Here is a 23,405-nt window from a genome sequence, read left to right as displayed (position 1 = left end):
TTATTCAGTTGTTACTACTCTTCTCTATTCCAGTTACTGTGATACTTTTTTCCAGACAGTAAATTAGGAAGCCATTTAGCCCTCATCTGATGCAAACATATTGTTTATATATTGAATTTTTTCTGTCCTTTTTGCCACTGTTTGGAGAAATTAAAGTATTACTACTTTACCACAAAATACAACCACTAGCACAGAAGTCATGCAGTGTATTAATTTATAAGGCAGTCATCAAAAACATGGAAAACATCTGTATGTGCTTTTTAAATTGCCATTCAAATCAATATACAACATTTCAAAATTCCTTAAGAGAACACAAGGACTCCAAGAACATGTGATGAACTTCCTGTTTGAGAAACATGGCTTTGGGCCAAAGATCAGCAAACTATGACTCTCAGGCCAAATCTGACCTGCCACTTTTTTGCAAATAAAGTTTTACTGGAACACAGCCACACACATTCATTCATATATTTCCTATGGCTGTTTCCACACTCCATTTCCTGAACTGAATGCTCAAGATGGAAACTGTATCTGACCTTCAAAGCCTAAAATATTTACTATCTGCCCTTAACCAAAAAAATTCACCAGCTCTATTTATACACCAAGAAAAGCTTTGAGGTATGTTTTTAAATAGCTGTAACATTATGAGCTCAACTCCAGAAAGATGAAAGAAAATAACTATTATATTGAACAAGTCTCGAAGTTAGGAACCTGATCTAAAGCGAATGCGGTCAAAATACAAATTAAGGAACAAATAGGAGCAACTGCCAAATGTGACACGGATAGAAAGAGAGAGACAGGAGGTTGCCTGTCACCTCATCAAACTCTGAATATTTAGTCACATTTCTTTCCAGGGATCAGAATTTGTTCTACCTTGCATCTTAGTTAAAAATCAAGATCTAGACACGTCATGAAATTCTTATTACCTTTATCACTGTCTTCATATATTATCTTGCAATATATAACTTTTTTTTTGCTTTTAATCTGCCTCCTAAACTACTAAAATAAGAGCAAAACAAAAAATCTTTGAGCATAAACAACCTGACCTAAATATCTTTCCATCTCTTGCACCTGGTCCCATGTCCAGAAGATAGCAGCCACTCACCAAACTTTGAGAGTAATGATGATGCCACTTACTGAAACTGCTGCTCTCACCGAAACAGGAGTCACTGAGCTTGAATGCAGAATTCATCATTTCTACAAAATTAGAAAAATGAAAAAGAAAACACGTTCATCACTCAGGCAGTGCACTATCTATGACATACATAATGTCTTCTGTGAGAGCTACAACTTTTTCAAAGATCTACTTACATTATTGCAAAAAAGAAAAAAAAACTACTGGAAATTTCAATTTCATGAAAAATTGGTCAAGGTAGTATTAGACATGGTGTAAACAAAGTATGTATATTTTTTCAGAATGATAACTTCCCAAATTTCTTACAAAGAGCAGAAAACAATATGCTTTCAAACATAAAAATAATGTAGAAGGGCTAATGAAATTTAAAATCTTAATATGTGTGCCCTGATGCTGGGGAAAGATTGAAGACAGGAGGAGAAGGGGATGACAGAGGATGAGATGGTTGAATGGCATCACCAACTCAATAGGCATGAGTTTGAGTAAGCTCCAGGAGTTGGTGATGGACAGGGAAGCCTGGTGTGCTGCAGTCCATGGGGTCACAAAGAGTCGGACACAACTGAGCAACTGAACTGAACTGAATATGTATGCTAGCACACAACCAAAAGAGCTATGTATGTAGAGGATATATGTGTAATTTTCCAAGATCTGGCATTTGGAACAAGGTCACTAATGTCCTCTGGGACTCTCTCCATAGTCACTCAAGCTATCACTTAACCTCGTAGGAAGTGACCTCTAAGTCATAAGCTTTTGCCTAAGATTTCTAGAACCCTTTTCTTAGTCTGAGGACATTATAAATAATTCAGTTCAACCCAAATTTGAGAAATGAAGGGTACCAGGAATATAAATCAGACATAGTCCCAGTTCTCTAGGAACTATCCCACTTTATAGCCATCCCACTTATAAATCACTGGTAAGGATTTTCTGAGCAGAAAATCCTAACAGATTCATCCTCATGGTTTTCCCTTTGTTCTAGAAACCTTGCTCCTTTCAGGGCTGTGGTATCCTTAATTTAGCAAACCTTTTTCTCCTTTTCCCCATCAGCTCTCAATATTGCCCATAATTAATTAACCCCATTTCTTGGGTATGGAATCCTGGCAGGCCTACCCTCCTTAGGATTGGCCCCTGTGGTGTAGCTAAACAAGAGAAAGACCTCTAAGAAAGTGAAAAATCTTTTTGTCAAAAATAAATTTGTTTGGTATTTATGAATACATATGTATGGATAACAATATAAATAGATGGGGGAGTAAGCACACATTCTCTTCAACATCAAGAAGAAAAGCAAAATACTATCCAATTGGAATTCTAACAAAGAAATACTGGTTGTGTATTTTTATAAAAACTCTAATCAAGATTTATTACACACTTGCTGATCCTGTTCCTACATGGCACACTGGTAAAGAATCCACCTGCCAATATGAAAGAGGCAAGAGATGTGGGTTTGATCCCCGGGTCGGGAAGATTCCCTGGAAGAAGAAATGGCCACCTGCTTCAGTACTCTTGTCTGGAAAATTCCATGGACAGAGGAGCCTGCTGAGCTATAGCCCATGGGGTCCCAAAGAGTCAGACACGACTGAGCATGCACGCACACACTCTCTGGACACCAGTTATTGGGTTGTATTATGTGTATAAAGGCTCTATGCATATTATCTCAGTCATCACAACTAAGGGAAGAAAATATTATGATTCCTTTTTTTATAGAAAGTGAAACAAAACCAAAGAGGAAAACTAATTTGTCTAAGTGCACCTAGGCAGCATATGACAAAGACAAGTTCCAACCAGATGTCTCTGATTCCAGACTCATACTTAACTGCCACCTCTGTGCTCTACAGTGTAATCCGGGGCCAGTAAACCAAGTTATAGGAAAGAACTAGCATCTGAAGATTTTTCCCTCTGTTGATTTCTGTAAGATCTTTCCTGATTGTGTGTGCCCTGCTGGTCTCTTCCAGACACATCTGTACTAGAAAAATGTCAATTCTGGGAATTTCAGCAACTGAAATCCCAAATCTCAAGGGTTTTAGCTGAATTTTAAGTGAGGCATGTTGAACCAGCCCCAAACAAGAACCCCAGTAAATTCCTGTGAATATTTCTATCTTATTACCTCCTGTGAAGAATTTAACCAAAATCTAGAACATTCATGAGGTTATGGAATTTCCCTGAGAAGCACAGATTTGTCTAAGATTCTTGCTGATGTTACTCATGTCTTAACTCCTGTTATTGGTAAATGTGTTGCAATTGATGTTTATCTTAGCTCCCAGGGCACTACTAACAGCACCCAGTACTCCCTTTTCTACAACTGTTTCTTTACAAATGGAGAAAATGGATCTCTTCCAATTGAAAATTCATTTTTGAGCCCACAATTCATTTCAGCTTTGTGCTGAATCATTGTTGGTGACTTTTCATGTCACCACATCAGTCATTCTGGATCAAAAGATTCTATTCATCTTTTATCCAAAGAACCCATCTCAAAGGTGACTTTTCTCATTTGAATGTGCTCTATGAAGGAGTCTTCTTGTTCACCAGACTCAGCACAATTAAATTATAGTTGAGGGCTCTAATAGTCTATAATAGCTATAGACTATAACAGTCACAAATTCTCCTTTAGAAGTTGTTTGCATCATTTTTCAAAATTACAGGTTCAATTACATCATATATATTGGCTTCGAGGTTCTCTGATTATACTTCCAAAATATTCTCAGAAAGGCATTCTACAAAAGAGACCTGGCTACTATTTATTCATTTAATAACTGTGGATTTTTTAATCTCATTCTAGTAAGTTTTACTTTGATTTTTCATAAGCACCGCATTTGGAAAGAAGGGTCATCTTTCATTTTAGGGTTTTATGTAGGAAGTTCAAAACTCTGAAACTAGAGTCCAACTTAAAGTCACAGGCCTGAATGGTCCATGTACCATGTACCTGATTATGCCAAAAGATAAAGGATATAACATGTCTGATATATGTAAGTGAAAGTGAAAGTGTTAGTCAATCAATCTTTGTGACCCCATGAACTGCAGCCCACCAGGTCCTCTGTCCATGGAATTCTCCAGGCAAGAATACTGGAATGGGTTGCCATTTCCTTCTCCAGGGGATCTTCCCCACCCAGGGATCAAACCAGGGTCTCCTGCCCTGCAGGCACATTCTTTACCATCTGAGACACCAGGGAAGCCCATGATATACTTAATGCGGGAACAAACAAAGTTCGATCGGTTCAGGAGCAGAATTGCATAGCTCCTGGCCTTTATTTTAGTGTACTGCTTTTTAAATTTTGACTTCTAATTCTACCAAGAAAGTCTTTTTTCTGTTTCAGAGTTTTGTTGTTATTTTTTTTTAACTTTCTATCATTTCAGATGCTGGATTATGAACAAGTGCCTAATTTTCATCTTAGCATTGGAGTTAAAAACCAAGCTGAGTTTCACCACTCGGTTGCCTCTCAATTCCGAATGCACTCAACCCCTGTGAGAATTCAGGTTGTTAATGTGAGAGAAGGACCCGCTTTTCATCCAAATTCTATGACATTCAGTGTGCGAGAAGGACTAAAAGGAAATTCCTTATTGAATGTTGTGCTTGGCACATACACAGCTATAGATTTGGATACAGGAAATCCTGCAACAAACGTCAGGTACTGCAGATATTTTGCTTGTGTTAAAAAGATAAAGCTCAGCTCTTCCTATATTAATTCACTAGAAGGTGCTATATTTGAAGTTTTGCTTCGCTTTTTGTCTTCGTTTTAGAAGATGATTGCGGTACTAACTACATTTCAGAATTTTAATAGTGCTTTAGAGGCAGTAAGGGCTCCAACAAGTTAAAGGAGTAGTTGCGTCCAGCGAGCAATTGTAAGATCAAAGAGCCACCTACAGATACTCTATGAGTCTCTCTGACCTTTTGTGCCTGGCTGTACTACTGGCCCCAGGATGATTAAGCTATATTATAAACAATCAGACATCATAAAAGATGAGTCACTTTTTTTTCCTTAAAATCTGTGTTATCTAATGACTTTGGGGCTAATTTCAATCTCCTACTTGACCTAAAATGAAAAAGTAAATAAAAAAAGAAGAGGCTGAAAAATAGATGTTTCAGAAATTTGATGAATCTTGAGAGAATCAGAGCTGAAAAAAATAGAAAGGTAGGTATTAGGGTCATTAGATACATAGATTATATATGAGTTAGATTATGTAAGATATCCTGGAAAATAACTATAGCAAAATATACACATATTCTCTTTATCTTTTCCTTCCAATATTTTTGGAATGAACAAAGTCTACTGACCTATAAATTACTTTTGACATAAAAATTTTTGATTACTTAATCAGCTAATAAATAGGTAGACAACAAAAATTGTGAAGTCTATCAGAGGAAACAGTGTGCCAGATAAGTGTCTTGGACATTTGAATTTATGCCTGGTACAGAGAACAGATGTTCTACCAACAAGGTCAAAAGCTTTGAATTCATTATACGTTAAAAAAAAAAAATCCACATACACAAGCAGATGATACCACAACCCCTAACAGGCCAACAATGAGGGGCTCTGAAACCAATATGTACTAAAATCTAAGAAAAAAATATATCACATGTGAAAATGAATAAAGCACATTCTCACATTCTTTCAATAAACACTATTATGATTTTATAAACAGCCCTGAAATAATTTCATACATTCTATTAACAATTATATTAAGAGCTAGAAGAGTAAGAATTATGAGATTATAAAATTCTGTTGTAAATCTGTACATAAATATGTTCAATACTGGAATATTATTCTCTATACATTTTATAAACTGACTCAATTGTCACTATAAAGCATGTAAATACCATATATAAGATTAACACATTGTGCGGCTTAAAATGATTATCTTTTATATAAGCAAATGATGAATGTATTTATCTAAAAACAGGTATATCATAGGACATGACGCAGGCAACTGGTTAAAAATAGATTCAAGGACTGGCGAGATACAATTTTCTAGGGAATTTGATAAGAAGTCAAAATATATTACCAATGGGATATACACAGCAGAGATCCTGGCTATAGATGGTAAGAAAATTTGTTGTCAATTCTTAATAAAATTATTACTATTACATTCAATACAACTAACATTCTAATGTTAATACTAGATTGACTCAAATCCAACATACAGTTTATTGGTGTCTGTAAGACTTATAGAGAGTTCTAAATACCTTAGATCAAGGACTGAGTTCAGTATCCTTATAATCATAATTTACATTTAAGTCATAATTTATTTCACCTATTTACAAAACAGAATTGTAGGTGATTTACAGTGTGAAGCATAAAAGTTAAAATATATAAATAAAATTCAGTTTCTGCTTTCGACCTCATCTCTTGAGAGAATTGATCAGCTTGTAGAGTATGTTAGAAATGTTTACTTAAGTAAGTGCTACAAAGTGTGCTCAAAATTCACCCACAGGTAAGGCAGCATCCCGAGTGTATAGTTATTTCAGAACCACTGAAACTGAGCTACAATAAGAGGCCTGTGTGAGTATTGTTGTCCAAAGAAAAATGTTGGAAGACCAAGAAAGCACAAGGTTATTACAAATATAAGATTCAAATTACATTCGTAAGTGCAGATGTACTGAAGTAACTTGTAATTGAGCAGTGTGGGAAAATCTATTAAGTGTTCCTCTTGGTGAGTAGCAACAGGAATTTGTTTAGCAACAGTTAATGATTCTCTAGAGCAAAGGCAACTACTGCTATTTCCTAGCAGTAACTAGGAAACCAGCCACTATGAAACGCAACAGCAGAAAAAGGTCAGTAACCAGGAAAGAAGGGAGAAGATAGATGTCTCAAGTACATACCTAATAGAAGATAGATATTGCACCACTGCATTAAGTTTATTCCTGAGATTTACAGTAGCCAAACAAAGAGAAAGATAAACAGTCAGTATAGGATTAAAAGAGAAACCATGGTAATACCCAAACAATTACAGTCCATACATTCTAGTCTTCATCCTATGAGCGTCACTTTCAGCATCTACGTAAGTTATATAAATATTTATTATCAGTCTTATTTAGCATCAGTATTCTGAAAATGAATTCTAGCCAGGTTGATCACAGCCAATGGGTCATACGAGAAAATCCAATTCTAGTTCAAAAACTAGAATAAAAAATTAGTCAAGTAAATGAAAAGAAAACTATATGAAAACGTACCCACAGAAACCTAAAAACGAGGGCCACTGTTTATTCCCCTAAGCCGAGTATCTGCACTGGCACAAGCCTTCCAGAGAGTTGGAATAAGTTTGCTCAAGGATGCGCGGCCACTAGGTAAAGAAGCGGAGCTCTGCCTATAGCAGACACAACAAGCAGCAGATGCTGTCGACAGTGGCTTTAGCTGTGGTTTGCCACAGAAAGTGAAAGTCGCTCAGCCGTGTCTGCCTCTTTACGACCCCATGGACTATACAGTCCATGGACTTCTCCTGCTCAGAATACTGGAGTGGGTAGACCTTCCCTTCTCCCAGGGATCTTCCTAACCCAGGGATCGAACCCAGATATCCAGCATTGCAGGCGGAGTCTTTACCAGCTGAGCCACCAGGGAAGCCCACAGCCCAAGGCCATAAGGAAGTTCAAGAGGATGAGAGAACAACACAGCACATAATCTAATCTGCAGGACAATCTAGTGTCTCTAGAATAGAAAGTCAACTCCCAAATCGAGTATAAGAACACCCTGTACAAAACCATATACAGTATGAATAGGCTCCTGGTTTGTTATCATTCGAGTAACTAAATGACTCTACTATTTAGGCATACAGAAGACATCTTTAAAAGACATTTATTAACTTCACAAAGAGTGACCTAGCAAAATATCTAGAGATGATAATGTTCTGATTTACAAATGAAAATAGTAAGATTCTCTGCAAGTAAAAAACAAAACAATTCTTTATTCAATATAAAGTATAAAAGTAGACTAAAAGCCCAGACTCCTATTTCTTGATCCTCTGTACCTTCTAATAATATACTAACCCAAAATTTGTTTCAAATGAGTTAGGAAAAAAGCAAATATATTTATATTTGTTTTCAGAAGTACCATTTCAGAGAGAAATAGTGTCTATCTAATGGATGGATTTAAACAATGAAACAGAAAAAAAAAAAATACTCAAACAATTATTTAACTTCAATTGCAGTTATTTCCACAAACACCGGACTCAAAAAGTACCCAGAATGAAAGGCTCTAAACTGGACTACAGGGGTCTCATTTGGGGAGATATGGTGGACTAGAAAGCAGTAAACCTCTGAGAAAGGACACTGAATTTTGCATTCTGAGATATGTAGCTGAATGAAACAGCGATGAAAAACATTTTAGGAAGAGTGGTTAGAAGGCTCAAGTGTTTGGTTTAGGAAACAAGGAGTTCAAAGAACTAAAAAGAAGCCACTGTGCCAGGAAGGTGCTGAGCAAAGGCAAGAGTGGCTTCAGGAGATTTAAGCAGGCAGGGTCCTATCACGCACCAGCTCAGGGACCACGTGGACTGTAACCTACTAGGCTTCTCCGTCCACGGGATTCTCCAAGCAAGAATACTGGACTGGATTGCCATTTCCTTCTCCAGGGGATCTTCCCGACCCAGGAATCGAACCCGGGTCTCCTGCATTGGAGGCAGACGCTTTAACCTCTGAGCCACCAGGGAAGCCCAGCTCAGGAGTCAAGTCATGCTATTCCTCCATGCTGTGGCATCATCATGGGAGATGAGAAAGAATTTTCTCCCCAACACCATTTACCCCAACACCCTATATGTCTTGCTGTTTCAGATGGTTCTGTAAAAACGGCCACGGGAACCATATGTATCGAAGTTCCTGACGTCAATGATTACTGCCCAGTCATTGTTGCTGAGAGAGAAACCATCTGCATTGCCTCTCCCTCCATCCTGATCTCTGCTGCAGGCGTTAACAGTCACTCTTATGGGTTTCCCTTTACATTCTGTGTTGTTAATGAACCCCCAGGGACAGCGGACATTTGGGATATCAGATCAGTAAATGGTAAGTAGAATGCAAATTTGCTTACACTCTAAGGACAAAAGCAAAAACAATTACTAAATAATTTGTCAAGTCACATAATAATACTTTCAAACTCTATGTCCACCGAAAGTGTAAAGAGTCCATAATAGTATGCATGTTTATGGTAACTCTTGCTACTTTAAAATAAAGGCCTCACATTGATAAAAGTTGAGATATCATTTCAGGCATCTTAACAATTTATGTACCTTGGGTTCTTTTTCCTGAGATGTTAGATGTATAATAGAAAATGAAATGTTTTGAGAGAATTTCACTCTGGACATGTGCCTACTAAGTCTCTTCAGTCGTGTCCAACTCTTTGCGACCCTATGGACTATACTTTCCATGGGATTCTCCAGGCAAGAATACTAGAGAGGGTTGCCATTTCCTCCTCCAGGGGATCTTCCCAACCCAGGGATCAAACCTGCATCTTTTAAATCTCCTGCATTGGCCAGGGGGTTCTTTACCACCTGGTAAATTGCCACTTGGGAAGCCCCCATTCTGGCCACAATAGCTCCCTCATCAGACATTCATTTGGAGAAACAGGAGAGACGTTGTGGGTAGGGTGGTAAGATGGCAATCAGAGTTCAAGGTAAGAGGAAAAATCCACCTTTCTGAGGCCACCAAACTTTTCCATTCATCCTAAAATGATGCCAGAAAAAAAAAAAATGCCACCATTAAGGACTTGGAGGAAATTAGGTAACCTGTTTTCACCATAAAACCTTTTAGCCCTTTCACACAAAACCACCTTAATATTTTTAAAAGCTAAGCAATTGCATTAAAATCAAGATAACTCTGAGTTCATTCTTCCCTACAAAATTCAATGTTATTCTTAAATAATTGCTAACTACTTTTTCCTCATTCATATCCTAGATTTTATGAGGAAAAACAAGAAAAAATATTCAACGTGAGATATTTCTATCACAGATTTGCCAGTAAAAAATATAGTCTTATTGGAAAGAATAGTCTTAGGGTCCTATTTACATGCTGGTCTTGAAGAAAAGAAAAAATCCCACTTAACAGGTTGGGGCCGTGCCTTATTTGACTCTTATTTTGAGCTCACGTTACATTTTGGTAGACATAGCCAAGTTATTACATAGCTAACTGAAAGCAATAACCCATAATAATAATAATTAACAATAATAATAATTGTTAAGGATTCATCAATTACTATTCATGATTTAGGAGTAAATCATTCCTAAGGCCTCCTCAGGTTGATAAATTTCAACCTACGTTTTAAGCAATGGTTTCTATAAAAATCAATAGATAATCACAGCACAAAGAATTAGTAAAATAATAGTTTTTAGAATAATTTTAAATGTTAAGACAGTGATTTTGAATAAGAGATGAACAACAGTCTTCATGAGGGTATTTGGAAGCTGTCATCCCAAATAGAAAACTTCTAATATTTCCTTTCAGCTCAATATTCTTCATTCACTGGACAAATATCCACTGAGTGCATATTATATGCCAAGTATTGTTTCTGGAAATAAGCATCATAAGTGTTCATTTTTAAAAACTGACAATGAATTCTGTGACTAAAGGAGCATGAAAAAAAGTCAGATCCTAAGTTAATCATGGGTATTAGGAAGAGTTACTCCCCAAAAATTTTTTTAATTTTTCCTGTATATTCAAGTATAGTCACTTGACAATTTCTGTGTTGCTTTCAGGTATACAACAAAGTGATTCAGTTATACATACAAATAGACCCATTCTTTTCCAAATTCTTTTTCCATATGGATTTTTACAGAGTATTGAGTAGAGTTCCCTCTACTATACAGTAGAACCTTATTTTTTATCTATTTTATATATTGTGGTATCTATCTGTTAATCCCCAATTCCTAATTTATCCCTCCCCCATTTCCCCTTTGGTAATCAAAAGTTTGTTTTCTATGTTTGTGAGTCTATTTCTGTTTTGTGAATAAATTCATCTGTGTCATCTTTTTAGATTTCACATATAAGCTATATCATATGATATTTTTCTTTCTCTGTCTGACTTCACTTAGTATTATAATCTCTAGGTCTGTTCATGTTGTTGCAATGTGACTTCATTCTTTTTATGACTGTGTAATATTCCATTGTATATATGTACCCCATCTTTAATTTAGTTTCTCTCTTGCTTTTCAGCTACCTCTGCAATCCTGAAAGCTGAGCAGACTTTATATTCTGGATACTACGAAATCCCAGTCCTAGTAAAGGACAGTTTTAACAGAGCATGCGAATTGCCGCAGATCATAGAGTTAAGGGCCTGTGACTGTGACATCAACCACATGTGCTTGTCCTCGAGCACCACAGACGTCAGCACCAGGGATGGTAGCTCTGTTACCAGTGTGTCTGTCACTGACGACCAAACTGAGGCTTCAAATGTTGGTATGGGATCAACAGGGATTGGCATGATCACTATGGGCGTCTTACTGCTGCTTCGTAAGTACTGGATTAAATCCCTCTTTTCAGCAGTTCATCAAAATAAGAATGTAATCAGGTTCACTGGAATGGCCATTTCTTTTTGATACCTATGGCAATGTTTGTGGAAATCTGGAAGTAAGCAATGGGACTGATATGGGCATGTTACTTGTTCAATAATGGTAAAGTAAGAATATTCACTGGAAGGACAAATGCTGAAGCTGAAACTCCAATACTCTGGCCACTTGACGTGAAGAGCCAACTCTTTGGAAAAGACCCTGATACTGGGAAAGACTGAGGGTAGGAGGAGAAGGGGATGACAGAGGATTAGATGGTTGGATGACATCACCAACTCCATGGACATGAGTTTGAGCAAACTCTGGGAATTAGTGAAGGACAGGGAAGCCTCGTGTGCTGCAGTCCATGGGGTCCCAAAGAGTCGGACATGACTGAGCGACTGAACAACAACAACAACAACAACAAAATAAAGACCAGGGTTAGTGAGGGTCAAAAAGATGGGAAACATGCAAGTCCCTAAGTATAGGATTTTTGCTGTTGTTCAGTCGCTCAGTCATGTCCGGTAACACAGCAGAGCATAAAGTAATCCCGTCATGACAATTTCAGCAGAGTCCTTTAAGGGCAGAAAGGCAGAAGTAATTAAGTCTAAACAGGAAAGCTGGGGAAGTCCTGATGGAGAAAATGACTTTAAGCTGAAGATCTTCTTAGAAGGAACATGGTGTGTGGGGAAATCCAGAAAAGCAGTCTAGGACATAGGAAAAGCACAGACATAAACACACATGTATAAATGTGCACACATGTACATAGGGGACTAGGAAATATAAAACTGGATTTGAACCCTGGATCTGCCAACAACCAGTCTGGAGTCTTAGATTAGCAGGAAGAAAGAACCTTATTTGCCTAATCTGTCATTAAAGTTTACCTGATCTTAAGTGATTAGTGGATTTGTATTGATAAACACGGATACGTATCCTCAATCCTTAATGTTACTCAATCAGTCATGTCCGACTCTTTGCAACCCCATGGACTGTAGCCTACCAGGCTCCTCTGTCCATGGGATTCCCCAGGCAAGAATACTGGCGTGAGTTGCCATTTCCTTCTCCCGGGGATCTTCCCGACCCAGGGATCAAGCTTGGGTCTCCTATACTGCAGGCATATTCTTTACCATCTGAGCCACCAGGGAAGCCCCACTCAGTCCTTCAGGGGAAATAAATGCATTACATTTGTATTTTTCCCTCTAGTTCTGAATATCATGCCACATTTTCCCAAAAGCGATGCATTTGGTGACTTCCTAAATTGAGCAATATGTGTTGACTCTTGCTTTCCACTTTCTTGGGCAGTGGCACCGCTCTTGCTGCTCCTCTGCTGCTGCTGCAAACGAAAACAGCCAGAAGGGCTGGGGACGAGTTTTGCTCCTGTGCCTGAGGGGGGAGAAGGAGTGGTGCAGTCCTGGAGAATAGAAGGGGCCCATCCTGAGGACAGGGTGAGTGGATTCGTCAGGTTCCACAGAAGCTCGGTGTTTCAGTGGGATTCAGCATGTCCTGATAATTATAAACTGCACAGAGTTGAACATACATCACTTTTGAAATGTTTAACACAGGCACTTCCCTGGTCCAGTGGCTAAAACCCCGTGCTCCCAATGCAGGGGGTCCACGTTCGATCCCTGGCCAGAGATCTAGATCCCGCATGCCACAACTAAAGGTCTCATGTGCTACAACTAAGACCAGTGCAGACAAAATAAGTGATTAAATATATATTTCAAAATGTTTAACATAAAACAATTATTTAAAATTTTTTTCTTTTCAGGATGTGTCCAACATATGTGTACCAATGACAGCCTCTAATACCCAGGACCGTATGGATTCCTCTGGTCAGTGGATGTCAAAATCTGTTTTCCTTTTTAAAATCTGCAAATTGTTCAGCCAGACAAATCTCATGTGTAGTACCTTACCAAAAATCAGCACATCTGTCATTTTTCTTGGAGGACAGTGTGAGTGGAGAGAAAGTTACATATTTGAAGTGGTGACTTTATTTTTCTGTCTTAAACTACTGTCAGTGAAGAACGATGTAGCAATTCAAAGGGCAAAGTCTGGAACCAGAATGCTTAAGTTTGATTCCCAGCTCAGCCTCTTACTAGTAATTAAGTCCTTGAGTAAGACACCTCACCTCTCTGGGCCTCAATTTCCTTCTTTGAAACTGAATTTATGATAGTACCTACTTCAAAGTGTTGCTATGAAGAGTAAATGATCATACATATATATACATATTATATGTTATATGTATAGTCTACATATTATCTATTATAGGTATAGTATGCATATTATATATGTATAGTATGTATATTACATATTATATGTATGTGATATATAATATGGATCATATATGTTACATATATTGTATACGAATGTGTGGATGATATATGTGCTGTATGTATATATGTATATCACAAAATATACATTAGAATAGTACCTTGCACAGTAAGTGCTACCATTATTTATAAAACAAGCAGTTCAAAAAAAAGAAAGAAAGAAAAAACGAAGCAGCAAATACGTTCTCCTAAGAATACACTGATGGAGAAGGAAATGGCAACCCACTCCAGTGTTCTTGCCTGGAGAATCCCAGGGACGGGGGAGCCTCACGGGCTGCTGTCTATGGGGTCGCACAGAGTCGGACACGACTGAAGCGACTTAGCAGTAGCAGCAGCAAGAATACACTGAAGGGGACAACAGAGGATGAGTGGTTGGATGGCATCATGGACTCGATGGACATGAGTTTGCACAAGCTCTGGGCGTTGGTGATGGACAGGGAAGCCTGGCATGCTGCAGTCCATGGGGTCGCAAAGAGTTGGACACGACTGAGTGACTGAGCTGAAATAAGGAACTTTTCTTAAATTCATACATGCATTTGCCTCACCACTCTTATCCTCTCCTAATTTACCAAGTCCCAGAAACACCCTAAAATACTGGAAAAATACCCAGTATTGGGCAATAACTGAACAAAGTCGAGAGGCTGCCCAGTTCTAGAGCAGGCTTGTGATTTCTCAGCGATGGTTTCTGAGTGTCCCAAGCCAGACTCTGACTGCAAAGAGCCTTAAGGTGACTGAACACTCCTATGGAAGCCCATTCCCCATCCAGCACCTGGGTGAATGAGGACTGTGAGTTTCAGTTTCTGCAAATGTGTGGCTGGCCTTGCTCTGGAGGGCTCATGAGTGAGTGCAAGTTTTCTCAGCCAGGCCTGAGGAGCTTGCCAGAGGCAGCCAGAGAAGGAACTGGTACGGGCAAAACGGAGGCTCTGGTCCTTTTGGCCTCTTCTGCACCTTCAAGTCTTTGGGATGGAGGTTCCCAAAAGGTGACAAAGCCACACCTGATACCCAGCTCCCTTTGAACTGTTTATTTAGTTTTATTTTTATCAGCAAGCCTGAAGATTATAGATATAGTTGGAATTGCTCCTATATATACTAGTGTTCCAGAGCCTTCCCTTTGCTGGGGGGAAGGGGTGGTGGTGTTGCTGACAGTGTCTACGCGGGTAAACAATGCAGATGACTCCAGCACCGTTGAACCCCGTCTCCTTTCAGAAATCTACACTAACACCTATGCAGGAGGAGGAACAGTTGAAGGGGGTGTCTCGGGAGTGGAACTCAATACCGGTCTGGGGGCGGCCGCTGGCCTGGCAGCAGGAGGAGCAGCGGGCACTGCGGGGAGGAGGAGCTCGGCGGTGGGCATCCAGCGGGACTATGGGGACACCGGCCTGAACCTGGCTTTCCTGGACAGCTATTTCTCTGAGGTAACTTCCCTGCACACAGCTCCACAAAATAGTCTTGGGACTGAATAATAATAATAACGATGGTGGTAGAGTCTTCTGAAATCTATTCGGGGACTCTTAACTCTACCCCAATCCTGAATAAAACAATATTTCTCTGAGGTAATTCCCCTGCACACAGTTCAACAATATTATCATTCACTCTTGAGACTGCATAATAATAACAATGGCAGAAGATTCTTTTCTGAGATATATTCAGTTACTTTTAACTTTATCCCAATCTTGAATTGAAAATATTTCATTTTTCCTTAAAATACAAAAAGCCAACTTACTGAAACATGTCATATCCAACCTCTGACGACTGTGAAAAAGGCTAGTATCTCATCAGTTTCTGTTTCCCTTCTGCTATTTTCCTGTATTCTGTTTCTTTCTGGTGTTCCCAGTGTTTCCCACAGTAAAGAGCAAAGCAAGAGAATCCCGATCAAGAAAAACTGTGTGTTCATGTCTGTTCTTCACGGTGTCCTTTCAGGCCTGCAGATACCTCCAACAGAAAGGAGAAAAAATAAATCAAAAGCCAGAATTAGGGAAGAAAGAGAGCAGAAACTGAGGAATAGGGCATCACCAAGATTTGATGACAAATTAGGGCCTGGAACCCAGGTCTCCCCATCTCTACTCAGGGCCCCAGGCACTGTGTCCCTCACTAGGGGAGAGGATCGTGGGTCTATGAGCATGCCAGGAGGAAAGACACAAGGCACTGGGATGGCCTAACAAGGTAGCACAAAGGATAAACACAGGATTTATTTAAATTATCTTGTGAATTCCTATTTAGTACCTTTATTTCTCTTATTTAGCAGTCCATTTTATCTCATATTCTAATTAGCCCATTTTACTCCTTATGGTGGCAACACACGAGTTTCACCACTGCTCTTAACAAAAGATGCTAAAGATGTTGTTGTAAGTTGTATCTTAAAATTGGTGGTTACCAATACCACTATAGACAGAGCATGAATAGTATCAGTAATTTAAATGAGTCATCCACACCACTCAAGTACATTTGGCAAATGGGCACAAATTATATACATGTTGTAGAAGTGTCCTAGAAATTATATTCAAAGAATCATTCATAAAAGTCACACTAATATTTAAGGAACTTTGCCATTCCTGTCAAAATTGCACTGGGCTTTTTTTTTTCTTTTTTCCATTTGGTTTCAACTGGTGTTTTATGGGACCAAAAAAATCAAAGTGCATTCTTCTTTCTCTATGGGCAGTGAGGTCATGCCAAACATTTTAGCATTTTTCTTACATTAAAACATGGCACTGAATTTCAAGTGGTGAGAACCGGCCTTGCCCTCTGCAAGGTAAAGCCTCTGCAGAGTGGTATCCATTCTTCTTTCCAGTCACTTTTTTTGCACTACCACCACCCAGCCCAGCAGCTAACTTGTGCTGCAGGCAAGAGAGGGCTATCCTCTTCCTAGCCCATTTTACTAGTCATGTAAAATGTTCAACAGCAAAGTTTTAAGGTGATACCAAACTCATGAGTAATTGATTTCAAGACCTACAATCATTTACTTCTAAAGGTAGGATTTAGGGCCTTCCCTGGTGGTCCAGATGGACTTCCCTGGTGGCTCAGATGGTAAAGCGTCTGCCTGCAATGCAGGAGACCCAGGTTCAATCCCTGGGTCAGGAAGATCTCCTGGGGAAGGGAATGGCACCCCACTCCAGTATTCTTGCCTGGAAAATCCCATGGATGAAGGAGCCTGGTAGGCTACAGTCCAGGGGTTGAGACTTCACTTTCACTTTCTGATGGTCCACTGGCTGACTCCACACTCCCAATGTGGGAGGCCCTGGGTTTGCTCCCTGGTCAGGGAACTGAGAAGGAAATGGCAACCCACTCCAGTTTTCTTGCCTGGAGAATCCCAAGGATTGGGGAGCCACCAGGCTGCTGGTGGGCTGCTGTCTTTGGGGTCGCCCAGAGTCGGACACGACTGAAGCGACTTAGCAGCAGCAGAAGCAGGGAACTATATCCAACATACCACAACTAAAGATCCTGTGTGCCGCAACTAAGAACTGGCACAGCCAAATAAATAAATAGAAATTTTTTTTTAAGAAAAAGTAGGGATGCAGACGCTGGTACAGACCATAGGGAAAGCAGCATGATGCAGTGGAGAAAAGATAGGTGGATTTGACGTTGTATTGGACAACTATTTAAGTCTTGGGCGTGGCATTCACCTTCTCTGGGCCTGTGGTTACCTTATTTATAAAAGAAAAAAAGGGTCAGATTGTATCAAGGGATTTTGGATGGTGTTGGGCAGGCCCTGTGGGATTTCATGGAAACCACCAAGGGCTATAGCAGTTGAGGCAAATAGGGAAGGGAAACACCAGGTCTCTGCTCCCTCCACACACCTTCAAACAAAGAAGTTCTCATTTCATTACTTCTACATGTTGAGGTTACGCCTAGGATTTCATTTCAAGGGTCTGTCATTTTAAAAAATTTTAAAAATCACAGTAGATAAGTCCCTCCTGATAACATAACTCCAGAAACACCCCAGCTCTCTTCACCTAGGCCACATAAAATAAACCTCTGAAACACAGAGCTGTGTACACCTCTATAGATGTTTTTATTCCAAGTTGATCAAATATCTCTCCTTAAATAAATGTTTTGCACATAACTAAATATGTTATTATTTTAGACCACCCAGAAACAAAAGACTATGCACACTGATCTCCTTTCAGAGTTCCAATTATTTAGAAATACGGCAATCAATCAGGGTATCTCTCAGTTCATTCCATTAAATCATCTTAGATCAGATGTCTCTAAGGCATTGTTGTTGTTCTTCTTTAATTATTTTATAGAGAAAAGAAACTTCTAACTGTCTGTTTTTCTTCCAACTTTAGAAAGCATATGCTTATGCAGGCGAAGATGAAGGCCGCCCTGCAAACGATTGTTTGCTCATTTATGACCACGAAGGAGTAGGGTCTCCTGTGGGCTCCATTGGCTGTTGCAGTTGGATTGTGGATGATTTAGATGAAAGCTACATGGAAACTTTAGATCCAAAATTTAAGACTCTTGCTGAAATCTGCTTAGACACAGAAATTGACCCATTTCCTTCACAGCAGTCCTGTATCCCCATCAGCACTGACCTCCCTTTACTTGGACCGAACTACTTTGTTAATGAATCTTCAGGAATGACTCTCTCAGAGGCTGAGTTCAAAGAAGAAATGGCAATACCTGAACCCGTGATGCACGGGGATATTGTAGTGACCGAGACTTACACTACTGCTGATCCGTGCGTGCAACCCACTACGATTGTCTTTGATCCTCCGCTTGCACCCAATGTTGTAGTAACGGAAACAGTAATGGCACCTGTCTATGAGGTTCAGGGGAACATCTGTGTCCCTGCTGAGTTAGCCAACACACACAATGTAATCTATGCTGAGAGAGTGGTGTCTAGTCCTGGTAGGCCTGACGTGAGCAGTAGTAGCGTGAGTGATGGTTGTAGGGGACCTGTGATGAGCGGTGGTATTTTGGTAGGACCAGAAATTCAAGTGACACAAATGGTGAGTCCAGACATTCGCATAAGCCAAACTATTGGTTCCACATCCCCAGTGACCTCTCGACACAGAGTAACACGGTACAGTAACATACATTACTCCCAACAGTAAGTGTTATATGGTCAATACTCTCTATGGAGACCATGCACCTTGTAATCACCAACATATCCATCAAAAATGCACAGTGCACCATATTTAACATTTTAAGTCAACAAATGTTCAGAAATTCTAAATTCAGTGAGATTCTTTGATTATATCTTTTGGGGAGTAAATATGGCTAAGCACTTTAGATAAGCCTTAAAAAAAATTTTTTTTCTGATTTATTATGTGCCAAAAAAACTTCAAGAAAATGTGTTACATCCTTTGATACTGTCTAATAAATAGAACATAATTCATACAGTGAATATTAAGGACTTCAGGCCTGTAAAACTGGTCACATAAACCAAGATGCTCTTGTTCTTAAAGGTTGCATAGACAAGCCTTGTCTGCATTCAATAGCCATGAATACATATGTTATGAATACATACATAAATACATATTTCTATTTAAAACTTTTAAGTGGAAAAAATGAATTAAATGTACACTTTTGAAGTGAAATTGAAAAAGAACATGGAGAATCTGTTAATAGAGATCTAAAGTCACTTGTCTCATCAAATGGTTTCTCAAGATATGCAATGATTAGGGCATGCTTAATATAATACAGGGAAAGAGTTCTTAGCTGAATGTGTCACTGAAAATGGTCCATCAAAAGGAATTATATACATATATAGATATGCATATATTCATATCAATATGGATGAATTCTTATTGCACTTTATTGATTTATATCATCAACTGTAAATTAATTTAGACTAGCAGAAATATAATTATAACAACATGACAACAGAAACAGTTTCCAGGAGAAGTATTGGAGATTTTACTCCTTAGAGAACGTTTTCTTCCCTGCTTTTGTTAATTATGTCAGAAAACCATATGAAATGTGGTTTAATCAGTTTAACTGACCTAAGTCATAGACTATTCCTCTGGCAACCAGATAGCCTCTGAAAGCACCTCTCTAATTTTGCATACATTCAACAATATTTACTTGGAAGCTTCTCTGTGTTGAGTGCTGGTCTTGTCTGAATGTTAGTTGAAGACAACTGGCAAGATTCCTGTCTTCAAAAAGCTTCTAATTCATTTCTAGACTTAAAACTCTGAGGATATGGCTTTGAGTTCCTACCAAAAATAATTAACAAAATATTTAATTCCATTACCAAGTTGTGTTTCTCTTTTTAATGCTACTAGTAATGTTGAATAAATAAAATGGAAACCCATGCACAGATTGCTTATTTTTACTAGGCATCAAGCTGTCCTGAGAAAAAGAAACTCTAGAGAGATAGTTTTATTTAATTCTGTAGAATATGTAAACTATATAGTAGTAAGTATAATGATGTGACTAGCAAAATAATATAAATGGAATAAATTTATTTTCAGGGCTTATTTTCTTCTGGAAGGAAAAAACTGTAGTGCTTCTTGCTTAATATTTTTGTAAGTAAAAGTGCTGAAGAATTTGGGGCCTTTCACAATCTCTTGTCCAGTTCTTTCATTTTATAGAAAAATTTTCTGTGATCTGTCCCACTATCAATATGCAAAGATTTAATGGTGCTTCAAAAAGAGAAATCCTACTTCTGGTGGATGCATTCCTCCATACTATCCATGGAAATGAGATCAGAACCATTTCATTTTTTCTCTCAACATTATCAGTGGAGAGGAAATTCTCCATCATTCTAGGAATCAAGCCTCTGAAATTGGCATATGTTAAAAACATCATCTCAAACAAAATAAAAGGCAAAAAGCAAGATTTCTCCTGCTTAAGAGGGTACTGATAAAGATGACATAGCATTTGTATTAACATTTGAAAATGAACCCAGGAGTCCAGGAAATGAGATTTAATAAACAAATACAATAGAAGTAGTTTGAATTATATCTACTGCCCCATAGAGTGAATAAATGGGTTCTTTTAGAAAAGTCTTATCAGGTGAAGGGAAAAGAAGACATTGACAAGACAGAATTTATAAACTTCTTTCAGAAAAGCATTCTTTTAAAATGTTCCCTCTTTTGGATTAGATGCTTCTGATTGCAATATATTACTGAATATAATAATGTTTTATAAATGTCTTCAATAAAAAATATGTGATAAGAAAATATATCTTTTATTTTCTCTTTGGTGCATGCAGTATTCCATACACAAATACACATTTGGAAAACTGTTTCCCATTTTATTACTAGGTGATTATCATCTTTATCATTATGTGCACAATATAGGAACATGAATCCACTTATAAACCGAAATTCAGAATAATGTATTTATCAGTGGTAGAATTTCTCAATAGCATCATTATTTTACAAGTAAATGGCTCATTATAAACTAACAAATCAATTGAATAAGCTCCAGAATTGTTCTAGACATTGTATAAATTATAAAACACCATCTCTTTCCCACTGTATTTAAATTTAGCAAAATAGGGCTGGCTTCCCTGGTGGTACAGTAGCCAGTGCTGGGTACATGGGTTCCACCTCTGGTCCAGGAAGATTCCCAAGCTGCGGAGCAACTAAAGCCCATGGGCCACAACTAGACCCGTGTGCTGCAATTACTGAAGCTTGCACCTAGAGTGTGTGCTCTGCAACAAGAGAAGCCACCACAATGCGAAGCCCTCTCACTGCCATAAGGAGTAACCCCGCTCACCACAACTAGAGAAAGCCCATGCACACCAACAAAGACTCAGCACAACAAATAAATAAGTAAAGATTCAACCTCTAAAATTATTTTTAAAGTTATTAGTATTATTTCTGTACCAGAGGTATCAATTTCTGTTGAAATAAGAAGAGGATAATTAATTTCAATTATTTTTTAAAGGCTCCTTGAAGATGGTGACACCTGAGGTAGGCCAAGTAGAATTCTATCTGACAGTGGTTCCGAAAGTATCAACATCAGAAATACAGGATATATTCAGAAGCACTAACAGTTAAACATAATTTAAAATGTCTGAAGCAAAATATGAATTATCACACAGTCAGCCATTTTATATAATGCTTGCCATATGAATTACTCGAAATTATATTTTATTGAATTCTCTTTTTATCTTTTTTAAATTTATTTATTTATTTTAATTGGAGGCTAATTACTTTACAATATTGTGGTGGTTTTTGCCATACATTTACATGAATCAGCCACGGGTAAACGTGTTATGTGAGCTTAAGTAAATAGCAGAGTTAAAATTCAACCGCAGAACAGCCTAACCTCAAAGACATTATTATTACTCATCAAATTCTTCCAACTTAATTCTAGAAGGACATATGGGAGACAGATGGCAGAGGATCTTGAATCCCATTAGGGTTTTGGATTTAACTTTGCAGAAAGTGGCTCAGATAATTAAGAATCTGTCTGCAATGCAAAAGACCTGGGTTCAATACCTGGCTCAGGAAGAGCCCCTGGAGAAGGAAATGGCAACCCACTTCAGTATTCCTGCCTGGAGAATTCCATGGACCAAGGAATCTGGCAGGCTACAGTACATGGGCCACAAAGAGTTGGACACGACTGAGCAACTAACATTTTCACTTTTCATAGAAAATGAGGGTTCCAGTGAAAATTTTTGTGTTAATGAGTGACTAGGTCCTATTTCATGAGATGACACTGGGACAGGCCTCAGAAATCTCATGATACGTGCTGTGCTGTTGATTATATGATACAGAGATATCCCCGTGGCCAGATCACTAAGGCAGAGAGCCCAGTATGGTGTCAGGATCTTCCGAAAAGCCAGCATTCCAAGCTGAGCTTGCTGGCCCCAAAGCCTGGACATGGCCTGTACACTGCTGAGGTGGGCAAGCCCATGGTGCACTGTGTAAAACAACTCCAGTCGATCATTCTCTATGTTAATTGAAGGCTGTATACATTGCATGGCCCTGACCTATTTCATTACTTCAGGTGAGGCAGATGGACAATTTCAGTTTCTGCAGTAGAGCATGCTTTCTCATAGCTATCACTCTGCCCCACCCTGGCTCCTTAACCTGAAACCCTCTTCCCTTCCTTCATCTGCTCAGCTTCTTCATTCTTGTCTCTCAACACCCACTTCGAGCATTGTCACTTTCTAGGAGAATTTCTTGATACCTATTCCTATTGACCCAACTTACTTGCTCAGCTACTTCTCTACTCCCTTCAGCAACAAAGATACTATATTTTTCCTATGCCTGCCAGTCTGTGAGCCCCTGAAAATAAGGGCAATTTTATCATTTCTGTTGGAGAAGGAACTGGCAACCCACTGCAGTATTCTTGCCTGGAGAATCCCATGGACAGAAGAGCCTGGAGGGTTAGGGTCCATGGGATCACAAAGAGTTGGACACAACTGAGTGACTAGCACACACATCATTTCTGTATCTCCAGCATCAGCAGAATGTCTAGTCTAGCACATGCACACATTACTTTTGGAAGCAAAGAATACAGTCAAGTTCTCTCAAGCACCTAAAAGGAAGTGCCTGTATTTAACCATAATATATTTCTCAAAAGTG

General features: G+C 38.7%; 1 protein-coding gene and 2 non-coding genes across 3 annotated transcripts in view; 2 read left to right on the top strand and 1 right to left on the bottom strand.

Annotated features, from left to right (window-relative positions):
• The window catches only part of DSG4 (desmoglein 4), a 38,435-nt gene extending 19,464 nt beyond the window's left edge, over window positions 1-18,971 (top strand). The window contains exons 10-17 of the mRNA XM_052660372.1: window positions 4,481-4,752; window positions 6,026-6,165; window positions 8,886-9,113; window positions 11,256-11,552; window positions 12,890-13,032; window positions 13,356-13,419; window positions 15,124-15,332; window positions 18,204-18,971. Coding sequence (XP_052516332.1) covers window positions 4,481-4,752; window positions 6,026-6,165; window positions 8,886-9,113; window positions 11,256-11,552; window positions 12,890-13,032; window positions 13,356-13,419; window positions 15,124-15,332; window positions 18,204-18,971 — 2,121 coding nt within the window. The remainder of the gene's footprint in view (window positions 1-4,480; window positions 4,753-6,025; window positions 6,166-8,885; window positions 9,114-11,255; window positions 11,553-12,889; window positions 13,033-13,355; window positions 13,420-15,123; window positions 15,333-18,203) is intronic.
• On the bottom strand, window positions 8,693-8,764 carry TRNAW-CCA (transfer RNA tryptophan (anticodon CCA)). Its single transcript has one exon. It is a non-coding gene; the product is annotated as a tRNA-Trp (tRNA).
• Window positions 16,924-16,996, top strand: TRNAC-GCA (transfer RNA cysteine (anticodon GCA)). Its single transcript has one exon. It is a non-coding gene; the product is annotated as a tRNA-Cys (tRNA).
• Window positions 18,972-23,405: the final 4,434 nt, after the last annotated feature.

Source organism: Budorcas taxicolor, chromosome 22, assembly GCF_023091745.1.
Source record: "Budorcas taxicolor isolate Tak-1 chromosome 22, Takin1.1, whole genome shotgun sequence".
NCBI lineage: Eukaryota > Metazoa > Chordata > Mammalia > Artiodactyla > Bovidae > Budorcas > Budorcas taxicolor.
The sequence above is the reverse complement of the archived record's forward strand: the minus strand, read 5'-3'. Positions and strand labels throughout refer to the sequence as shown.